This window comes from Aedes albopictus, chromosome 2, assembly GCF_035046485.1.
Source record: "Aedes albopictus strain Foshan chromosome 2, AalbF5, whole genome shotgun sequence".
NCBI classification, from domain to species: Eukaryota; Metazoa; Arthropoda; class Insecta; order Diptera; family Culicidae; genus Aedes; species Aedes albopictus.
Window position 1 is genome coordinate 228,323,421 of NC_085137.1, and position 23,943 is coordinate 228,347,363.

The 23,943-nt window shown below is 40.7% G+C and overlaps 1 protein-coding gene across 1 annotated transcript; it reads right to left on the reverse strand.

Annotated features, from left to right (window-relative positions):
* Positions 1 to 5,153: 5,153 nt before the first annotated feature.
* Positions 5,154 to 22,209, reverse strand: LOC109401423 (thyrostimulin beta-5 subunit-like). The gene is made up of 2 exons (XM_019673975.3): positions 21,684 to 22,209; positions 5,154 to 5,358 (listed from the first exon to the last, which is right to left on the reverse strand). Exons 1-2 carry the CDS (start codon positions 22,059 to 22,061, stop codon positions 5,248 to 5,250), a joined length of 489 nt encoding a protein of 162 aa, XP_019529520.1. The 5' UTR covers positions 22,062 to 22,209; the 3' UTR covers positions 5,154 to 5,247.
* Between the last annotated feature and the right edge of the window lie 1,734 nt (positions 22,210 to 23,943).

Consider the following 23,943-nt stretch of genomic DNA (forward strand, 5'->3'; position numbering starts at 1 on the left):
CATTTTCTAATTATGGTAGATTTTTTTTTCAAAATTTTGAAAAAAATAGCGGAGCAATCGATGAAATCTGAAATTTATTGCAAAGTGTTAAGCTAAACATATCGGCAGAAATGAAGCAAGAAGCAGCAATGAAAGTTTTTTCGAGAAGTGCAGCAACAAAAGTTTCGTCATAAGCTTGAGCTTTTGAAAGCAGAATTAATTAAATTCTATCTTTTTACTAAACTTACATATACCGTCAATTTCTCGATATTAAAAATAAATAATTTTAATTTATTTAGTTCGGATTGCAATACTGTTCAATCGACGCCTTCTTACGAACGATCAGCCTGTTCATTTGGCTCACACTTTGACAGTTCTTTCTGCACGATTGGCTTACAATGGCCGCCTTCGCAGATCTCTATAATGTAGGATTTAGGCCCCTGGCATGAATGAAATTTATCGTAGCCAACATCTAACTGCCTTATACTCATATTCGTGCAAATTGAAACGAGCGTGTAATCAACAAACGCAGCTTTTGTTTGATGTTGTGAGCCACACACGAAATCACATTCACAATGCGTGTTTGTTGGGTTGCTTTATTCAACTAATCGCATGCTCCTCTTACCGTACATTAATATTAAAGCGAGTTTGAAGTGTTTTGTGATCATAAGCGGCGGAAAAAATGATTCCAAAAACTGTTCAACAAACCAAAATAATCGTTAAACAAAAAATTGTTGATGTTTTCGCATTTGACAGTGGGCGCTATTTATTAGCGCCCAGGACATCCTGTCTACCATGATTCCAATGCATTGATATAGGCCGTGTCAGGGGCCTGGTAGGATTACTAGTGTGCCTGAGCTCGACATTTTTCGCACTGGGATTTCAAAAATGTTCCTATCGTTCCTATCTGACATACACGGTGAAAAAAATCACTCAAAGTATGTGTTATAAGCTAGGGGCGAGACAAAAGGCTAAAAAAATAAAAATTATATATTTTCAACTACGATTAATAAAAACGTCAAAAATTGAGTAAATATGTACTCTTGAACCCTAGGGGCAAGACAGAGCTCACGAGAGAAAATCTGAGTTCGAAATGTTACTCAGAATTCCTCACAATTCCTCAGGTTGTCTCCCGTTTGCACCGAAGTGTAACCTGGCATCAGTTTCAAATCCAATAGTGTTGCATGTGCTGAAGGAGAACAATGAAATTCAATGGAAATATTTCAAATAGGTTGCTCAGAATTTCTCAGAATTGCTCCCGTTTGAGCAGTGTCTTGCCCCAAGCTTGAACCATATATTGTGGTTTAAAATAAGAATCCCGATAGGACTTTAGGAGCCTATTCATCTAGGGAATGCTCTTGGAATTCCTCCAGGAATTCCTCTAGATAACATTGCAGGAATTTCTCCCAGAATTCCTTCAAATTTTTTTTGATAAAATTCTTCAAAAAGATTCTCCGGAAATTCCTCTAGGACTTCCTCCAGGAATTCCTCCAAAAATTCTTCCAGGAATTCCTCCAAGATTTTTTTCCAGAAATTCCTGCAGGAATTCCTCCAGCAATACCTCCGGGAATTTCTATAGGGATTCCTCCGGAAATTGCTCCAGGGATAACTCCAGGCAATCCAACAGGGATATCCAGGCAATCCAACAGGGATACCTTCCGGAAGTTCTCCAGGAATTCTCTTAGGAAATTCTTCCAGAAGTTCCTCCAAATATTCCTCCAGGAATTCCTCCACAAATTCCTCCAGGAAGTCTTCCAAGGACTCCTTTAGGAACACCTTCAGCGATTCCTCCATCAATTCCTTCAGGGATTCCTCCTAATATTGCTCCAGGGATTCATCTTGAAATTCCTTCATAGGGAATTTCCATCAGGAAAGAAATTCCTCCAGGAATTTTTCCAAGGATTCCTTCAGGAATGCTTCCAGCGGCTTCCAGAAGTTGCTTTAAGGATTTCTCCTATAATTCCTTCAGGTATTCATCTACCAGGAATTTCTCCTGGAAATCACTTACGGATTCCTCCATAAATTCTTCCAATAATTCCATCAGGAATGTCTCCATGGATTCCTCCAGAAATTTCTTCATGGATTCCTCTTGAAATGCTTGCAGAGATTCCATCAGAAATTTCTCCAGAGATTCCAGAGATATCAATGAATTTCTCCAGAAACTCCTCCAGGAATCCTTCCATAAATTCATCCAAGAGTTCCTCTACGGATTTCTCCAGGGATTCCTCCTGTAATCCCTCCATGGATTCATCCTGGAATTCCTTCGTAGATTCCTAAAAGAATTCCTCCAGGGACTCCACCAAGGATTTCTCCAGGAATTTTTCAGAGCTTCCTACAGAAATTCTTCCAAAGATTCCTTGAGCAATATCTCCAGAGATTCCTCCTGAAAGTCCTCCTGAAATGCCTCCGCGAATTCCTCCAGAAATTGCTCCACGGATTTCTCGAGGAATGCTTCCAAGGATTCCTTCAGGAATGCCTCCAGGGAGTCCTCCAGAAAGTCCTCTAGGAATTCCTCTAGAAATTCTTCCAGGGATGCCTACAGATATTCCTTCAGGGAATCCTCCAGGAATTCCTCAATGGGTGTCTGCAGAGATTCCTTCAGAAATTCTTCTATGGGTTCCTCCAGGAATTCTTCCAGGGATTCCTAAATGAATACGTCCAGCGAGTCCTCCAGAAAGTTCTCCAAGATTTCCTCCAGTAACTACTTCAGAAGTTCCTCCGGAAATTACTCCAAGAATCCTTCCTGAAATTTCTCGAGGAATTCTTCCACGGATTTCGCCTGGAATTCATCCAAGAATTCATTCAGGAATGTGTCCAGAAATTCACAAATTCCTCCTGAATTTCTTGTAGGGATTCTACCAGGGATTCCCTTAGAAATTTCTTCGGGTATTCCTATAAAGATTCCAATGAATTCTACTAGGAATTCCTCCAGAAACTTCTCCAAGAATTCCTCCGTGAATTCATCCAGGAATACCTCCACGGATTCCTCCAGGGATTCCTCCTTTAATCCTTCCAGGGCTTCCTCCTGTAATCCCTCCAGGGATTCATCCTGAAATTCCTTCATAGATTCCATGAGGAATTCTACCAGTAATTTTGCAGAACTTGATTCAGATGTTCTTTTGAGGATTCCTTCAGGCATGTCTCCAGGGATTCCTCCAAATATTTCTTCACGGATACCTGCTGAAATTCCACCACAAATTTCTCCAGGAATTTTCCAGAGCTTCCTCCAGCAATTCTTCCAAGGATTCTTTTAGGAACGTCTCCAGGAATACCTTCATGGATTCTACGGGGAATGACACTTCCTGTGCTAACCGGAAAAATCCGTCGCTAACCGTCATTAACCGTGTCTAACTGCTGCTCAGTTAGCAGTGGTTAGCGACGATAAGGAACGGATAAATACGGATTTTCCGGTTATAAAAGGATGTGTCGTTCCCCTTGATGGATTCCTCCTGAAAATCCTCCAGGAATTCCTCCTGGAATACCTCAACGGATTTCTCTTGAAATTCCTTTAGGATTTCCTCTAGAAATTCCTCCAGGGATTGCCCCAGAGATTTTTTCCAGGGAATTCTTCAAGGGTGTTTTCTGGGATTCCTCCAGAAATTCCTCTTTGGGTTCTTCCAGGAATTCTTCCTGGGATTCCTCCAGGAACACGTCCAGGAAATCCTGCAGAAAGTCCTCCAAGAATTTCTCATAGAATTCCACCAAGATTTCCTTCTGAAATTACTCCAAGAACTGTTTCAGGAATTGCTTTAGGAATTCCTCCAGGGATTCGTCAATAAACTTCTTCACGAGTATCCTGAATAATGACCAATTTTGTGGAAATTGTCAGGCTGTTGGTTGATTTTCGACCGTCTCTATTATAAATTTGCACAAAATTGGTCATAACTCAGAAACGGAGAAAAATCGCATCGTGAAAATTTTATAGAATATAGCTTAAAAAATTTCCTTTCAAAAATATTTGTTTTGAGAATTTTTCCGAACGTCGAAAATAGTTTTTCCGACTTTTCCAACCGATTTTCCTCAACAGTGGAAAATTTTGGTGAAAACATTTTTTACGAGCAACAAGCACGAGCGTACGAAATGTAGCAAATAAAATAGTTGAGATACTTACTTACAAGAATGAATTCCAACGAAAAAAGTGGCTTGCTTTCTTTTCCCCTTTGGTTTTTGAAGATGGCACCTCATTTTTGACAGCGCGTGTTGTTTTAAGAGTTTGACAGATGAACTTTACCGAAGTTCAGCAAAGATTGCCGATTGCTGGGGCAAAATATTTTGCCATGATTCAGTAAATCATATATAAAAGAAAATCGTTTATTTGGATGAAATATTTTTGATAAACCGTCAAATTTTAACGACAGTCTAGCAACAATGAGTAATTCTCGCTGAAAACAGGCCGCCATTTATATAAGGTCTGGGATTTCAATTTTTTCTTGCTTATTCGCTAGAATATGGTAAAAAAGGATGAAAACCACATTTGTTGGGTTAAATTGATGGTCCCCTCGCTTGGCAAGGGGCTGACAAGGTGACAAAAATGACGATTTTTCATCTCTAGCGAATAAGCAAGAAAAAATTGAAATCCCAGACTTTATGTAAATGGCGGCCTGGCTTCAGCGAGAATTACTCAATGAGCTTTACCGATTGAGCTCGATATTTCAGTTTACCGAGTGATCAAATTTCAAGATTAAGTGTGACTAAATCAATGCTTTCTGGATTTTATACCGTACAAATAATGTTCGCTACTGGTTATTGATATGCCAAAAAATCTCTACAAAATTGATCGTTTTGCAGAATTTATTATGAGGTGAAATCATGCAACCATATTTTCAATAATTCTAAACAATTTCCACATCTCATGAGGCTGTTCTAAACTTGACTATATTGTGAAGATTTCATATAAGAACCGAAATGAAAAGACCAACGCAGCTTCGAAATAGAGCATCCAGATCGTTTTCAACTTCTTTCCGATACACTCCCTTAACATGTATTGGCATTGATTATACACATAAGCTTCTATTAAATATAAAACTAACAAAATGCCCAATCTTTGTTCTTAATAATATTTAATTCAAAATTCGGGTATTTGGATTCATGGACATTAAAAAACTGTCATCATCTAGAAACACTTATAGATTCATATATATATTACATATCCCTTTTTTCACGTGTTCAAGTACCATTATATTTATTCACATGAAAGCACTAAAAATATAGTTATGGCCACCATTGCAAACATCACTGTCGAATATCACACTGCAGTGCCAACTAATCCTAAGCGTACTCGGATTCAATTTCCTCGTCGTCGATTTGGAAAATCTTGGTTGCCGTATCCGTGCTAAGTTGTTTCGGTCCCTCGCAGCTGGTGTCCATACTGGTGCACGTCTTAAAATGTAAGAAACAAAGATTCAAAGATAAATATTTAAAACATGTGTATTTAGTTCGTGATTCATATGATTTTAATGGTTATAACTCTAAATATCAGGGACATCTTGAACGACAATTGAGCCTAAATTTGATGCAAAATCAGGAAAAATTGATTTTTTCGAAGTGGCTAGAACAACAATTTGATTTATTATGATTGTAGGCATTTGCCCATTATCTTAAACCACAGACAAACAGACGTAACTCTTAGAGGAAATTCATCAGAAACTTTTGCCCGGTGTCATTTTCATGAGCACACTGCCACCTGTTGGTAGAACCACGCCCGACACTGTCGGCCATGATGAATTTCGATTTGACGTTTTGCTAACACGCACACTACTACACAAATTGCCTGTAATTTTCGTTCGCATCATTCAGCAACGTGTACACTAGCAAATGTCAAAGCGATCGAACACTAGCGCCTCTGGTGGAACAATCGCGCAAATCAAATGAAATTTGAATTGATCGTGAAATGCATGTGCCAAGCTGTTTCGAAGAGTGTTACGTCTGTTTGTCTGTGCTTAAACTATTACAACACATACATTCATTTCAGGTCAATAATTCTAAAAACTACATCTAATTACATGCTTAATTTATTCTTTGAACATTTCAATATTAAACTGATTTCGATTAGCATTATAAAATGACATTAGGCGATACATGGGTTCATTGCTAGCGTAATTTTGAACTCTATTTGGAATTTGAAACGGACGTAGGGTAATTTGCCAATTGTTGAATGGTTATAGTACTGGCAATTTCGTTTTCGTTTGTTTTTCCGTGCATAATTCCACTTTAGTTGAAAAATATCCAGTGAACGTCTAGATCTACTTATTCCTTATACTGCCCATTGAATTTGTATTCCCTTAAATTCCATTTTCTAAGAGAAAATAGAACATTTGTATGGGAAGTCTGTAACCCAAATGTTGAACGCTTCCTTAAGGACAAACGTCTTGAAATCCCGCTTCAACATTGCATCGAAACTTCAGACGCACAAATCTCAGGAAGCAAGCTTCAAACGACAATGTATTTCATTATTCTGTTCTTGCTCACTTTTAATTAGCTTAAAATAAAAAGCTCAGGTGCACTGATTTTGTTTACGAAGAGATTTGTGCCCTCAAAATCGTGAGTAGGTGACAAAGTCGGCCATTGTGGCGGCCATTTTGGGATTCTAACAAGTCTGTCCTTAAGCCTGCTCATCCTAATGTTGGACGGTTCTCGCTAATTGTTGAACGGTTGAAGCTTTGTTCGTAATTGATGACGGATAACCCGACATAAGCCTATCATTCACCTATTTTTATTTTGGACACCAAACCCAGCATAGACTCAACAGTTATCCGATGTGGGTCCAACAGTGGTCCAACATTTGAAAAAAAATGATCCGACTTTGACCCGACATCCAACATTTTTTCACTCTGGCGGATTTTTTTCCGGGTTTTTCGTGTTTTGCGCCCAGTTAGTCATTTGAGTGACAATTCATTCAAATGAGGGAGCGTTCATAAAATACGTCACGCAATAATTGTTCATTTTAATCCCCCCCCCTCCTCCTATGTCACACTTTTTGTATGGGACCTCTGATTTTTTGTACGGGTCGTCACACTTTGCTGAACTCCTCTCACCTCTCCCCCCCCCTTCAAAGTGTGACGTTATTTATGGACGTTCCCAAGAAATCGCTTCCCATTTGAAGTGAGTCCGTCATTGCTGGATTTCCTATGCAAATGGAACAGATATGCGATTCACGGCAGTCTTGGACTGAAAATCGTTTTAAACAGAATCACATGCAAAAATGGCTGAAAAGATTTGACTAGAAGCGAAAATGACAGAAGAAAAGAACGTCTTCGAAAGCCCCTGAAATACCCCTGGAAACCCATGGGACCCAGCCAACTCCCTAGAATACCCCTGGAACGACCCTGGATCGCTCCTGGTAATGGTGAAGTGAAAAAAAAAAATATCTGGCAGTCATGCTCGATCATGCTAACATCCTAGGTTATGCTAGTGTTCAACAATTGGATCTTAGCTGTGCTTAGTGTGACAAGAAAAATATTTTTTTCAAATGAAATTACAATGAAAATGTGATTTTAAACAATGTTATACTGTTAAGGACATCCTTCCAGTTATTGTAACTATGGTGTGACTTTGATATTTGTGGTCGTTTTGCCAGCAAAGCTTTTTTCGTAACAGCAATTTATTAAAATTATTCTTAAGAATTGTGCAGTTTTCGTGTCATCAGCGGTACAAAACTTTCAATCGATATTTTTGACGTAAAATATGTATAATTTTATAACTTTATTGGAGCAATATCATGACACACATGTATACGCATCTAGATCATGCGTTTACGTTGATGGAAAATTACTTAAGTTAAATTTATAATAACATTTTCAAAAACTGTTCAACATTTGGGTGGTGTTCAACAATTGGCGAATTACCCTACTTGTCTTTAGCCTGATCGTCCTTCATACAATGAGACCTGCCCTGCTACGTATCGAGAAACGTATCTATCATCTACACTGAAATAAATTTTGTTGTAGTTTCTATCGAATCCATGGTAAAATTAAGAACTGCACCAACGATTTTCTAGGGCCCATATAGCCGATTCGGTAAACGCACGGGTATTCAGCATGACCATGCTGAGGGTGACGGGTTCGATTCCCGGTCGGTCCAGGATCTTTTCGTAAAGGAAATTTCCTTGACTTCCTTGGGCATAGAGTATCCACCGACGAACCGACGTGACAGTGGTGTTTCAAAACTGTCCCCCCTCAATTTAACGGTCGACCAGCAAAGCGAGCGAACCCTTCTGTCAAATCAGCATAGACGCAAACCTCTTCCTTTGTTAACACACGGGGGTTTGGTATCAAGCTAGCATACCAACGCGGGCCGTTATAAAGGTGGCGATAGTGTTCGACTATTTTTCATCATGGCGTCGCGGACAACAAATTTGAATTTGTTTGTTCTAGCTGTCACGTCGGTTCGTCGGTGGAGTATCTTCGTGCCTGCCACACGATATACGCATGCAAAATGGTCATTGGCAGAGGAAGCTCTCAGTTAATAACTGTGGAAGTGCTCATAGAACACTAAGCTGAGAAGCAGGCTTTGTCCCAATGAGGACGTTACGCCAAGAAGAGAGAGAGAGAGACCAACGATTTTCAACCGAATGCAAAATTCTGTTAATTGTACTGAAACATTGTCAATATTACCATGCGTGCCGTACCGTTGACTGAAAACATTCTTGATGCTACTATTTTGGCATTGTAATTTTGACCACGTTTATCTAAGACGCGCAACATTCAAGTCGACGTGGGCGAAATTACAATGCCAAAATAGTAGCATCAAGAATGTTTTCAGTCAACGGTACGGCACGCATGGTAATATTGACAATGTTTCAGTACAATTAACAGAATTTTGCATTCGGTTGAAAATCGTTGGTGCAGTTCTTAATTTTACCATAGATTCGGTAGAAACTACAACAAAATTTATTTCAGTGTATGACATCCTTCAAAAATAAAGCATCGGTCATTTTCCTACGAATTTCTAGCGAATCTATACCAACAAGCGTGCAAATGATTTGTAATTGGGTAAATAAGGCGTCTCTCCAACCTAGGTTACGAAGAGCAAACCGGACAAACTTTTTTTGAACACTTTCGATTCTCGTTTTATGAGTTTCATAATATGGTTGCCAAACTACACTAGCATATTCAATGGTTGAACGAACTAATCCAATGTAAAGTGAGATGATAGTGTAAGGATCGTCGAAGTCTTTCCCAAGACGCTTAATCAGTCCAAACATGGTGTTAGCTTTTGCAATAACTTTTTCTGTATGTTCGGTAAAAGTTAGTTCCGAATCAAGCTGCACACTAGTATGGGACACGCTTGTATGGAAAAAATAAATTCTCGCTCCAGTCGAATTTTTAGATCCCATAATCCCAGCGCAATCGGTGAAACTATAATTTAGCGCAAGCTATTCAAAATTTGCATAGGATTTACTATAGGAAAAGTTACATTTTCAAACAAAAAATCCCAGAGGTCGCCCTTTGTCTCCTTAATTCAAATCGATCAACGTTTCTTATAGAAAAATCATTTATGAAACTTTCCTTCGAAGACCGCAAAACGATTGGAAGCTTGTGAAAAAAGTTATTGATTTATTATCGATAAGTGATGCAACAAACGGCTTTTTGTTTTAGGGTAGGTAATCAAACTTTGAACCATATTGCGGCTTTCTGAAGCAGTGCAAATTTTAAGTGATTTTTTCTCCCACATGAAAATAATTTACTACGGCAAAATCGTATGTACATGAAAGCCACGGGTATAAGCTTTCTGTTAAATGGTAAAAAGTTTGTATTTGCACCGAATTTCATTGAAATATTTGATTCTTCATCAACAATGATTTTAATCTTAATTTGAACCATCGTAATCATAATTTGAACCAATTTTAATCTTAATTTGAACTACTGGCGGCAGCAGCTCGAGCAACTCACAAAACAGCCAATTCCATGCTAAACAATTAAAAATCACATGAATCTGCTAATTTGCATACCTATTTTTCATTAGGCAGTGGAATCTCACCTCAGAATGTTCGAAATTCTTTAGGAATTTGGAAACTAAATTTGGAATTTTTCATCCCCCAAGAGTAAACAAAGCAACCACTAGCGCAATCTACAGGCCAACACTAGAAGCTCACCCCCGTTTACTAGTTCAAATTTAGATTACAAATGGTTCAACTTAAGATAACATTCTCCAAGTAAGAATCACTTAAATTTGATAATTTTATGACAAATAATGCGGAATATTATTCGGTTGGTCGATTCTACGATAAATAAGCTTTCATTTGACGTATTCACTTATTGCGTGTGATGCAATGCATGAGCTGTACGGGTGCGCCGAAAATGGGTTTTTTTTTTTTTACTTATTCGTTTATTTGGAAGGCTCGGGCGCCACATGGGCATAACTGAGCCGAAATCTTTTGTTTTTTTACAATGGTTATACATTTTACAATTTATTACTGCCTTAAAACTATGTTAGTTTGGGAAGCCGAAGTACTCGCGGCTGTTTCGAGGTTAAGGATTGAAGAAAAAAAAAATGGGAAGGACGGATTTATGGGTTTAAAACTAAATTATTTGCTAACTTATACTAAAACTTTGATGGGACAAATTGTCCATATCTGTAACGGAACCAAAAAGAAAGGACTTTATCGGTAGAAAACGACAAGAAGAGGACAAACGGAAGGGGGTGACGACAGACAGGGGCGAACAACAAAACCAAAAGGCGGACAACGAAAACAAGGAACGTACTACATCAAACTCTGACATCAACACGTTTCAAAAACTGGTAAATCAGGTTCATGTATTCCAAATCAAGTCCTGCCAACACTTCTCTAACGGGTTTCTGTTGTTTTCCTCGGACCCGGAGAATTTCATGCAGCTCAGATCTGACCTCACGATACTCATTGCATCCCCACACGACATGTTCGATATCCTGATAAGCCACGCCACAGACACAGAGATTGCTTTCTGAGAGTCCAATACGAAAGGTATGTGCGTTCAACAAATAGTGGTTGGACATCAACCGACACATCACACGAATGAAATCGCGGCTCAAATCCAACCCTTTGAACCATGGCTTCTTCGACACCTGTGGAATGATGGAGTGCAACCATCTACCCATCTCTCCATCTCTCCATTTGTGTTGCCAGCTGATCAAGGTCTCCTGACGGGCCAATTCAAAAAATTCGTCGAAGGCGATTTGACGCTCATAAATATCGCCTTCGCTAGCGCCCACCTTAGCCAGAGAGTCCGCTTTCTCATTGCCCGGAATTGAGCAATGTGAAGGGACCCAAGCTATGGTGATGATGTATGAGCGTTTGGACAAAGCACTCAAGACTTGGCGTATTCCTTTCAGGAAGTACGCTGAGTGCTTCATCGGTTTCATTGACCGAACAGCCTCCAGAGAGCTTAGACTGTCGGTAAAAATGAAGTAGTGCTCAGGTGGGAGAGTGCGAATGTACTCTAAGGTGTAGTATATAGCCGCTAGCTCAGCAATATATACCGAACATGGCTTTTGAAGCATAAAGGTGGCGCTATGAAATTCGTTGTAGACACCGAATCCAGTCGAATCATCGGTTTTGGAACCATCTGTGAAGAACTGTCTGGCCCCGCTAACATGCCCGAACTTACTTGCAAAAATTTGTGGAATACCTATGGAACGAAAAGATTCCGGTATACCGGTGATCTCATCCTTCATAGAGAAATCAAAATCCACAGAGGAGCTGTCGAAGTCTGAGAAGTTGTCACGATTGGTGTTAACCGGAGATGGGCTTACCTCCAGCGTCATGTACCAGTAGTACACACTCATAAAACGAGTTTGGGGATTCTGTTCGAGCAGCTTTTCGAAGTTTTCTATGACCAACGGATTCACAACCTCGCATCGGATGAGGAACCGGAACGACAACTCCGCAAAGCGGTCTGTCAGAGGCTGTACACCAGCAAGTACCTCTAAACTCATTGTGTGAGTCGAGTTCATGCAACCTAACGCGATCCGAAGGCAACGGTACTGAACCCGTTGAAGCTTCAGCAAGTGTGTTTTCGCCGCGGATTGAAAACAGAAGCTACCGTATTCTAAAACCGATAGAATGGTTGTTTGGTACAGCCTGATCAGATCTTCCGGGTGTGCTCCCCACCATGTTCCGGTAATAGTTCGCATAAAGTTGATTCGTTTTTGGCATTTCTGTATCAGATACACAATGTGCTTCCCCCAGGTGCATTTGGAGTCGAACCAGACGCCGAGGTATTGTGAAGACATGCTATGAGTGATTGTCTTACCCATCAGAACGAGCGGAAACTTTGCCGGTTTGTGTTTTTTAGAAAAGACAACCATCTCAGTTTTCTCCGGAGAGAACTCGATACCCAGCTTGAGAGCCCAAGTAGACAAATTGTCCAAAGTATCCTGTAGTGGTCCTTGCAGATCGACTGCTATTGATCCCGTTACAGAGACAACACAGTCATCCGCAAGCTGCCTTAACGTGCAGTTTTCCATGAGACAATCATCTATGTCTCTAACATAAAAGTTGTAAAGAAGGGGGCTTAGACATGAACCCTGGGGGAGGCCCATGTAGCTAATTCGTGAAACTGTCAAGTCACCATGAGCGAAACTCATCTGCTTCTCAAACAGCAAATTATACAAAAAGTTGTTGAGAATTGGGGAAAGGCCACAGTCGTGTAGTTTGTCGGAAAGAACATCGACACAAACTGAATCAAAAGCACCCTTAATATCCAAAAACACTGAGCCCATTTGCTGCTTTTGAGCAAAGGCAAGCTGAATTTCTGAAGAAAGTAACGCAAGACAGTCGTTCGTACCTTTGCCTCTGCGGAAACCAAACTGTGTGTCTGACAACATGCCATTCGATTCAACCCATTTGTCCAGTCGAAAGAGAATCATCTTCTCCAACAGCTTCCGTAGACAAGACAACATCGCGATTGGACGGTACGAATTATGATCCGACGCGGGTTTCCCGGGTTTTTGAACAGCTATCACCCTCACTTGTCTCCAATCATCCGGAACGATGTTGTTATCCAGGAACTGATTGAACAAGTTCAACAAGCGCCTCTTAGCGACGTCGGGGAGGTTTTTAAGCAAGTTGAACTTGATTCGATCCATTCCTGGAGCGGAATTGTTACATGAAAAAAGAGCAAGTGAGAATTCAATCATTGAAAACGGCCTATCCATGTCGTCCCTATCGTCGGAAACATCACGAATTATTCGCTCCACGGGCACGGAATCTGGACAAACTTTTTTTGCGAACTTGAGAATCCACCGAGGAGAGCTTTCTCGATCCTCGTTGACCGACGACGCGTTACGCATTCTTCTACCGACGTTCCAAAGAGTTCTCATCGAAGTCTCGCGCGACAAACCCTCGACGAACCGACGCCAGTAACCGCTTTTCTTCGCCTTGATCAAGTTCTTGAACTTGCTTTCAAGGGAAGCGAACCGCTTGAAGTTTTCGACCGAACCGCGTTTCCGAAACTCTTTGAACGCCGCGGATTTCTCGCGATATATTTCTGTACACTCACTATCCCACCACGGATTGGGGGGTTTCCTGCGAACCGACGGACCTGGCACTGGTCGACGTTGTGCCTGACGCGCACTACTGATGATCAGTTCTGATAGAAACTGATACTCTTCCCGCGGTGGAAGGACTTCTACCGATTGTTCACCGTCGATAATTGCTTCTGCGTACTTCTCCCAGTCAATGTGCTTGGTGAGATCGTAGGCGATGTCGATAGATGGAGGTTGATGTGACCCATTGGAAATAGAAACAACAATCGGCAGATGATCACTACCATGAGGATCCTGGATAACCTTCCATGTACACTCCAGCGATAGTGAGCTCGAACAGATTGAGAGGTCTAATCGGCTGTTTCTAGGGCTGCCATCTTGAGCTGGAGGTGCCACTCGTGTAACTTCTCCGGTATTCAAAATTGTCATGTTGAAGTCGTCGCAGAGGTCATATATCAACGTTGAACGGCTGTCATCGTACAGTTCCCCCCAGCCTGTACCATGGGAGTTGAAATCTCCCATGAGCAGCCGAGGCTCGGGCATAACCGAGCAGATGTGGGCGAGATCCCTGCGAAATATTGCAGTTCTCGGTGGAAGATATATGGAGGCAACACTGAGGGTTTTACCTCGGATAGTCACCTCACATGCGACGGCATCAATGCCTGTCATCGGATGAAAATCGACTCTGTAAAATGAGTGCTGCTTCTTGATCCCTAGAAGCACCCCTCCGTAAGAGTCGGATCGATCAAGGCGAATGATATTATAATCGGGAAAAGGTAAGGTTACATCAGGTGTCAGCCATGTTTCGGATAGTGCAAAAACATCGCATTGTAAATTGTAAACTAAAAATTTAAAAACGTCTAATTTCGGTGTAATACTACGACAGTTCCAGTGTAGAACCGAAATCGTATCTTCTACCTCGGTGGTTAAATTAGCCATCGAAAGATACGATTGTCGCAAGGAGGGGCATTTTAGAAGCCAACTGCTTCAAAAGAGGGGTCACGCAAGGAAGAAGTCCTTTTACAATGTTCTTCACGGAGTCTGAAGCATTGAAGAAGCTGAGGATGATGTCTACAATGCCAGAGAGCGTAAACAATGGCGCACCCTGAGGTTGCTCCTGGTGCTCCGAATGCTGTCTTTCCGGTTGAGAATTCGTAAAACGTGGGACATCTGGGATTTTAGATGTTCCCGGGAGTGATGGAAAGTCTCGTTCGTCCTGGATTTTGAATCCCGGAGGGGAACGTTTTGTGGCTTTCTTACCACTCTTCAAATTTGTCATGGTGGGTTGGGGGTCGCTGCTAGGCAGATTCCGAGGTTTTTTGGTGGGTCTCTGGAGCCTCATCCGTTTCCTCGTTTCACCCTTGAAAACAAAGGGAACCCCGTCCCCGACCTCAGAGTCAGAGCCCTGATCATCGAGAGATAAAGACGAGTAGATGTTACGGGATTCAACGGTCGGGGCAGCTTTTTTCAGCATTTCGGCGTAGCTTCGCCGTGATCGCTGCTGCAACGATCGTTTTTGATGTTTTTTCTGCTGTATGTACCTTGGGCAATCAATCAGATCATGTGGACGGTCGCTGCCACAATAAACACACTTGGGCGGCGTTTTACACGCACCGTCCACATGTCTCTCCCCGCATGTTGCACAGCGAGGTTTATTGCTGCAGTACTGGGCGGTGTGGCCCAGCTGCTTGCAATTGATGCAATTCATTACCTTCGGTACATACAGCCTCACAGGTAGCCGAAGTTTGCCAATCACCAGCAGATCTGGTAATGCAGATCCGGAGAAGGTCACAGAAAATTCTTCAGATGGTGTGTAAACCTTCTTCTCGCCCTCCTGGGACACCGAATGCAGTTGCCGGCAATCCAGTATCTGGACAGGAGGAAGAGAAGGGTTATGGAAACGACCACAGCCTTGCATGATCGTTTCGCAGGTCAAAGATGCGTCGGCGACCTTCCCCGAAATCTCTATCGACGCGCTTGGTAGGTAAACGAAGTACTCAAGTGTAAACAACTCGCAGGCCACAATCTCATTAGCGTGTTTTCGGTCGCCTACTGTCACCCGAAGCTTAGCTGTACCGACCATGTCAATGGAGACAACGGAAGAATACCGCTTAGTCAGATCCTTGCTGATTTGAACGGTGTTCAAACGTTTGCCTTTGGGTCGGAAGAAAACAACATATGGCCCGCCAAAGTCGGGAGGGTAGGCCTTGAGGCGGGGGGACGTCGAAACAGATTTACTGTTGGTGTCCATTGCAGAAGCACCAGGGTGAAGGGAGACAAAGGGATTAGCATTTACATCGCCTTGTTGGCTCGAGCAGTCCGATGCCAATAACGAAGCTTCGTTGATGCGGTACGATGTTCCCCCGCCATCATCATCATCGCCCATTGTGGTAGCTAACTACCACCACGGGTCACTCAAAAATCTTAAACTAACACTATCACGGGGACGAGAAATAAACAAAAAACAAGGGACAAAATTAACGCTACAGGAAAAGTGAGAAAAAACTGCTTATGTACCAAATTAAATCTAATCAAAGAGTCAGTGGAGAGGGGGGAACAACGAGAGGTAACTTTATGTACTTATCTTTGTGCACTCTGTTTAGCCACAGGCTCGACGACGACAGGTCCAAGCGATCGGATGGCCCGCACAGGGAGGAAGCGAGCTGCTGCTGAGCGCCCGACGCTGCGCTGGTGTGCGGCGGTTGAACGCTCTCTGCTCTTCTCTCGGTGGGCTGCTGCTGTCGACGACGATGAGCTTGGGTACTCACTGGAAGAAGCCGATCACGGCCGCGCGAGCGGCGCGGTGTGCGGGGGGTGCTGCACTGATGTGCTCGATAATCGGTCAATGCGCCACGTGATAAAATGAAAACGTGAACTTTACTCAAACTAAACGAACTTTTGCGGCAAAAATTGTGGCCTAGCCAACCGCACGCGTCCCACTAGGGATTTTCACTTCAACACTTGATCACTCGGAAAACTAGCACTGGTAAAAGCCACCGAACTGGATAGTATCGGGAGACAAACCGGACGAACGAAAAGTTGCGACTGTCTCGCACGAACGCTCGCCAAAGAGTGAAAATGGGCTTTCTCTGGGGGGAAATAGGTGAAATCACAGTGATTTTTCAATTGCCTGTTTTCCATGACAAAAACGCTTTTTTCACTGCTTTTAAAGTCCATGTTATCAGGTTATATTACGGAAAGCTGTTTAATATCTTTTTCGGGACAATATTTGCCTAAAAAGTACGTCGTTTTAATGAATTTCGAAATGGTTCAAATTAAGATTACAATTTGACTAGTTCAAAGTTTGATTTCTTACCCTATTTTATCAGCAGCACTGCTGCTGCCGTTGTTGCATGGGGTGGCGGGAGGCATCACCACCCCCAGAAAGGCTGTGACCATAGGCAGGGTTGCCACCTCGGTTGCCACTACATTTTTGAACTTATCTGGCAAATCCGTAATTAAAAATCTGGCAAAATCTGGCTACAGGTTGCTAAGAAAATCCTTAACTTTGATCCAATTTGTACTGCATTTATGATTCGAATAATAAAGCAGTGTTCAATAATATTTGTTTTATTAGATTGGAATGCCTTCAAAACAATTTCATATGTAGTATGATAAAAATCATTATCAATCAGTGAAGAGAATTGTCAGACAAAAGAGGCACAAAACAAGCAACAAAGAAGAGGCGGCGATTACTCTTTATCCCAACTGGTAACAGATAATGAAATGATCCCGAAATTTTTTGTTGCAGACAAAACGGAAGCTGAATTTGTTGCGTACTTTTCAACTCGTGAATAATCAATTATTACCAACCCAAAATCGAAACTTTTCGATGATACATCTTCAGCACCGCTGCAATGTTTACCGACTTGAAGATACCGCTCGAAAATCACAATGTAAGGCTTAAAAATCTCTAAACTCATGGTGCACGATCTTTGTCCTATTCTGTTCAAGTTGGGACAAACGTATGTCGCATTGGGTAGAATGTCGCAACAAATTCAGGTTGCGACATTGTCGTTATTGTTGCGCGATGGTTGAATTTTGATTCACTGTTATCAATAGTTCAAAATTATCTTAAATTTTAGTATTGTGTTCAAGGTGCAAAATGTTTACAGTTATTGAGATAGAACAGAGCTAACTGGACTATTTCTGCATTGAATATTCAAAGCAAAAATACATTGCCGTTTTCCCTATTCGTCGATTCAGTCAATACCTAATACGAAGTCGAACAAGAATTATTCACGAGTATAGCTATAATTTCCACCAAACCAACTGAACAGTATACAAGCTGTGTAACTCATATTTCTTCAAATGTATCAAAAACGCAAATGCAATTTTGTACTTAGATAACATAATTACAAATATTCTCTAAATCTTATTCAGCTGAAAAACGAGAACCGACAATAATTATCGATGATTATTTGAATGTGCAAGAAAACTAACGTGTTTTTGGCAAATAGGTTAAGATAAAAGACGCCGAATTTTGAGTTGTCTCAAAATTGCTAGATTGATAAGATAATTTTTCAAAACACCAAGGAGGAATTGCGTTGATAAACAATCTGGCTTGAAATAAAAAATCTGGCAAAATCAATGGTTTCTCTTTTTGTCTTTTTGTCACCTAAAAATCTGGCAGCGCCAGATAAATCTGGCATAATGGCAACCCTGACCATAGGTGAGATGCGATCGGATGCGATAAGTTATGAGATGAGAAGAGAGATGTTTGATAGGCCATAGTGCATGAGGTTTTCAATGAGGGTGCGCATGTTGTTTTCACATCCTTTTTCGCCTATTTCGTGCGTATTAACGACTCGCGTGATTTGATCGATGACGTCGCTTGTATGTTGAAGCGCTTCTTTGGATGTGGTTGGGAAATGATCGTTTCATCTATAAGAGCGGAAAGATAAAATGCACCCGCTTTTTGTTTTGCGCGGGCCTTTTTTTTGCTATAACTTAGTCAGTTCTGATCCTGTTGCAGTAGCAAAAACCGACCAGTTAAAAAAAATCTGGTGTAACTGTAAAAGATTGAGATTATTGAATTAATTATTTGAGAAAAGAATGTATAAAATGTAATTATATCCGCGTGAGCGATGTCTTTATGTATACACATATTTTTACTTTCCGGACTGGGCTGTTGATTTCAATGAGACTGTTATACTGATTTTCGGCATTAAAACATTACTTGATTGTGCTGACCTCAGCAAAAAGAAACAAAAATTCGGCAAGTATGTATTATTTAAGGGTATAGATTTTTTTATTACAAAATTTTCGGCGATATCTACGAGAAAAGATGTCTCTAATAAGTACACAATATTTATCATATATTAGGTAAAAGAGTACCAATCGAAATCGATGTCACACTCTTTTCGTTAAGGGATCTAATTTTGCCTGACAAAGCAAAAAGCAGAACCTTTCAATCAGAATCATTTTTGCAATTAAGTTGAATACCATAAAACCTTAAACTTTCTAACTTGCACATGAATAACATGCACTGAGCAAACGACCATATCAAACATTGATAACTTGATTTAAATCCCGAACAGAGAAAATGAAATGTTTTCTTATACATGTCGTGTTCTGAAAACGGCTTAATAAAGAGAAGATACCCTAATCGAATACAGATGTATTTTCAATAGAACTGTAGGGTGACAATGGGTATTATCGGCAGGTTTGTTCTCTTCGTCATGGGGGGTTTTTGTAAGCCAAATTGCCTGAAACTTGGCTATATAATTCAGCTAAGTTGGGAAGGATTTGAGACCAACTATGAGTTCAATTGGTTTCAAAAAACCCCCAAAGACGAAGAGAACAAAACGGCCGAGAATAGGTAATTTCCCCTATATATTGTATAAGATTCTATTGTACTTCGATCAAAATAAATACCGGCTGGTTCGGGAGACGAGTCCGAAGTTCACTCTGACACATCAAGTTAATGACTCGTGTTTTATTCCCCCTTGGAAAGAATAACAGGATATTACAATACACATATAATAACAAAATTATGCTATAAAAAACCTAAACGATTTGATGGAATACCATTTTATATGCAATGAAATATGTTATTTTACATGGCGATCCATAGACAGTATGATAAATTTTTATTACGTCTGGTCCATCAAAATGCAAGTCATGTGAAAAAGCATTGAGTTGGGTATGTTTAAAAACAGCATTTTAACGCATTTTATATTACCTACTAGCATTCCCAACACATTAAATCCGCATTGCTTTACATACACAACGGGCGCAATCATAAAATCCATACCCGACAAGCGTTATCTAGCGTTCACAAGCGTCGAAGCAGCTCCATCGCATCTCCGCACTCATCGCAACTCATCTACTATATGTACGGTTCATGCGTTCTGCATATCTGGAGCTCGATTTGAATAGGTCGTATGTGCTTTTGTCGATTAAAAATTCGATCAGTTGGATTCGCTTATTATAGCGAAAACCGTTGAAATTGAGCAAAGTTGATACATACAGCAGAATCCACACAAAACAGGCTTTCTGTTCCATCATTAAAAGTTTACAAAATATCAAAATATTGCTACAATGATTAAAATAAACTGATCGAATTTTATATCGACAAAAGCACATACGACCTATTCAAATCGAGCTCCAGATATAGTTTCCACAGAGTGTGCTTCGACGCTTATCCGATCTCTTATTTCTTTGCATCGCACCTCACCCACTATGTGCTCAACGAAACAGCAGCAGCCAAAGCAGCAACTACAGTGCTGCTAATAAAACAGAACAAAAAGCCGTTCGTTGCATCACTAATCGGTAATAAATCAACAACTTTTTCCACAAGCATCCAATCGTTTTGCGGTCTTCGAAGGAAAGTTTCATAAATGGGTTTTCTATAAGAAGCGTTGATCGATTTAAATTAAAGAAACAAAGGGCGACCTCTAGGATTTTTTATCTGAAAGTGTTTCCCATAGTAAATCCAATAAAGACTTTGAACCGCTTACGCTAAATTATAGTTTCACCGATTGCGCTGAAATTTTGCACAGTTCATATGGGGCCTAAATGGAATCGAAAAAGTCGACTGGAGCGAGAATTTGATGTTTGCACCATACTAATATTCACCCAATTGATTTACGTCAAAAGTTTTTCCACTGAAACAGAATTGTAGCGTCCTTAGTCGTTGAAAGACGTGGATTCCATAGTGATCAACTTCATCCCGCTGATCAGCTACTCCCTAGATTACGGTACATTTTTATTTTATAAAAAAATGTACAATTTTAGCGGTATGCTCGACAAAACTGACCTTTGTAATATTACAATATTGTCAAATCTGATTTACTGCAAACATTGCAACAAATTCTTCAAAATCCATTCAGTACCCAAAACTGGAGTGCTGGAAGAAAGAGTTTGGGTAACACCAGGGCAAGTTGAAATGGGTGGAGTAATATGAAACAGAGAGTTATCTAATCATGATAAATAAACAATTTAAATGTCATTACACTTAGTTTTGCATTCACACAATCTTTTGGCAAAGGATGAAATTCCAAATTATATTAAAATTTTGTTCAAATCTTCACGTTTCATCTTGCCTCATCCGTTTCAACTCGCCCCGGTGTACCTTAATATATACTGGAAATAGTTCTTCATATTCCCTTCCCAGATATAAATAATTGATCAACTATTGTGAACATTAACACTCAGGAGAATTGCCACATACTTAATGGCAAATATCCATGTGCTAAACCACATCCAAAGTATATGCAACCAATACCCGATTCACAGGCAAATTAGCGCATGAATAGTATGTGCTCTAAATTGTATGAGTCACTGGTGTATGGTGCCTAATCAAAAGTATGAGTCGCATTAATGGAAAACATTTGTTTACCCCTATTGCAAAAATCCATGTCCCGGACACATAGAAGGAATGAAGATTTTTTTCCCAGTGAAATCTTTCCAAAATAAATGGATTTATTTGATACTGGATGTTAAACGAAATCAAGTACGTGTCGATAGAGATTTTTATCAAATAACCGATAAAGGATGTTATTCAAGTGTAGGTATCAATCGATGAAGCTGATTAAATATATTCAACGGAATAACCAGTGAAGGAATGTCGACAACTATCTTCACATTTTGATAATGAACTTTAACGACGTTTGTGAAATGGTTGACCGGGATTTCAATTTAAATAGGTCGTTAGTTTGCTGTGATTCCTATGCAGATTGGACCTATTCAAATCGAACGCCAAATTTAAATATCAGAACACTTCATCCCAAACATACCTGGCAGCTGCACGATTTCGGTTCCATGTACTCGTACAGTTTAGCTTCCGCGTCTGCCTCCGGATGGCAATGCCTCAACGTGGCCACCGATCGGGTCCGTCCTGCGTGCATACACACCGGATGGTGGGACCGCTTGTACGGGAAACGCCAGTCGGAAATCTCGTTCGAATCGCACCGTCCGTGGCAGGACCACACACTCACGTGGTCCCAACATTCGCGCCCTTTGCTGTCCGCCTGCGACACACGGTAGGTGAACACGCGCTTGTGGCAACCGAGCATGGGTGCTTTCTTTTCAAACCCCGAAAGAAACAAACTATCTTCGGCGGCCCACGACAACGCAATCATCGTCAGAATCCATACCGAGATTAAATTAATCATGATTCAGCAAAAGACAATCTATCCAAAACACTGATTTATATCGAAGGCAACTAGGTAGAACTGTTATATGTAGAACCACACAAAACCAGCAATCACCAACTGCTAACCCGTTTCGTTCATTGTCCTCATCGGGAATGACTACCGGTCAGCCGGCGGTTAGTGGGTTTTTATGCTGCACAGTCCCCAGGGAAAAATCGACGGCACACGCGCAAATCCTATGTTTTTTTTTTCGTATCCCGATGACCCGATCTATCGCCACCAGCATCAGCAAGGATTTTTTCCAGCTGATTTTTTTTTCGTGCGTTTCATTGGGGCAGCAAGAAAGCCTGGTCAAGTAGGTATCAAGATGTAATCCGGTTTGCATCGAAGCAAGGAATATGTGGAAAATATTCAAATGTTATGGAGTTGTTTTCTGGATATTTGGTGGAGTGCAAAAAATAGATTTTAAATTATTCCGTGACGTATACGTATGACGCACTAATAATTATTTCTGTTTGACTAAAATAACTATCGCGTCGCTAACTTGGTAATTGGTTTTTATTTCTGTCACATTTTCTAAATAAATCCAAAATTCAATGTTGGAGGATAGTATGCTAAGATGCAAGACTTCAATGAGAGTGAATTCACTTTCGCCCTGACGATAATTGGTTGAGAAACTTCAGCAACTTCGCTCTATAATGCCAGATTGTATTGTAACTCAATGATTTATGGTTTAATGCAGTCAATTTTTAGTTTTATAAATATTTCTTCTTATCTTTTTTATTAAAATTGTAGAATAAGCAATGAGCATGAGCATAGATGACCTACAATTCGTACAGTTGCTACTCCGTGATTGGCCAGTACCTACAATCGAAATTGCACAACGATCCAACAAAAATATCAATATGTCAACGTACTTTTTTTTTTGTTTGATGAAACTTCGAAATGTTCCTTCAGAGTATCTTCCCGAATCTTATCCCAACCTTCGAATATTCTATGGAATTTCTGGTATCCTCCTAAAACATTTCAATTTTGACCAAACATTTAAATTTAATGAGTTTGAGAAATTTTTGTTAAGATTCGGAAATCTAAGGTTGTCATAAAATCCTGTGAAATTATTTCAATTGGTGTTCGATGGAAATTTCGCAAGTGTTACATCTGTTTGTCTGTGCCCTGTCATCATGTACTTTGTCTTCGACACATTAATGACTAATCCGATTCGCCTGGCTTCACTCTTTAGTCGGATGTACGTTTCCGCCATCGTCTCAAATTTACGAGCAATAATATCAATATCATCGGCGAAACCAAGCAGCTGAACGGACTTCGTGAAAATCGTCCCACTCGTGTTTATCCCCGCTCTTCTTATTACACCCTCCAAAGCAATGTTGAACAGCGAGCACGAAAGACCATCACCTTGCCGTAACCCTCTGCGAGATTCGAAGGGACTCGAGAGTGTCCCTGATACTCGAACTACGCACATCCCTCGATCCATCGTCGCCTTGATCAATCGTATCAGTTTATCCGGGAATCCGTATTCGTGCATAATCTGCCATAGCTGTTCTCGATCGATTGTGTCATACGCCGATTTGAAATCGATGAACAAGTGATGTGTGGGCACGTTGTTTTCGCGGCATTTCTGCAACACCTGGCGGATGGCGAACATCTGGTCCGTTGTAGCGCGTTCACCCATAAATCCAGCCTGATATTGCCCCACGAACGCTCTTGCAATCGGTGATAGTCGGCGGCATAAAATTTGAGAGAGTATCTTCACTGAAATGAAAACTCCATTAATTTTTATGTGCGCAAAACAGATAAAAGCAAATCAGTTGCATAAATCCTCAGTTTATGTGCGGCATTTAGATTGTAAAGTGTTTGCATTGAATGCAATTATGTTGCACATATT

Bases quoted from the DNA above. Each gene is read 5' to 3' on its own strand.
- LOC109401423 (XM_019673975.3), bottom strand. From the start codon at position 22,061: ATGATTAATTTAATCTCGGTATGGATTCTGACGATGATTGCGTTGTCG. The intron at 5,359-21,683 runs GTATGTTTGGGA...TTACATTTTAAG, and splicing joins CGAAATCGTGCAGCTGCCAG to ACGTGCACCAGTATGGACAC.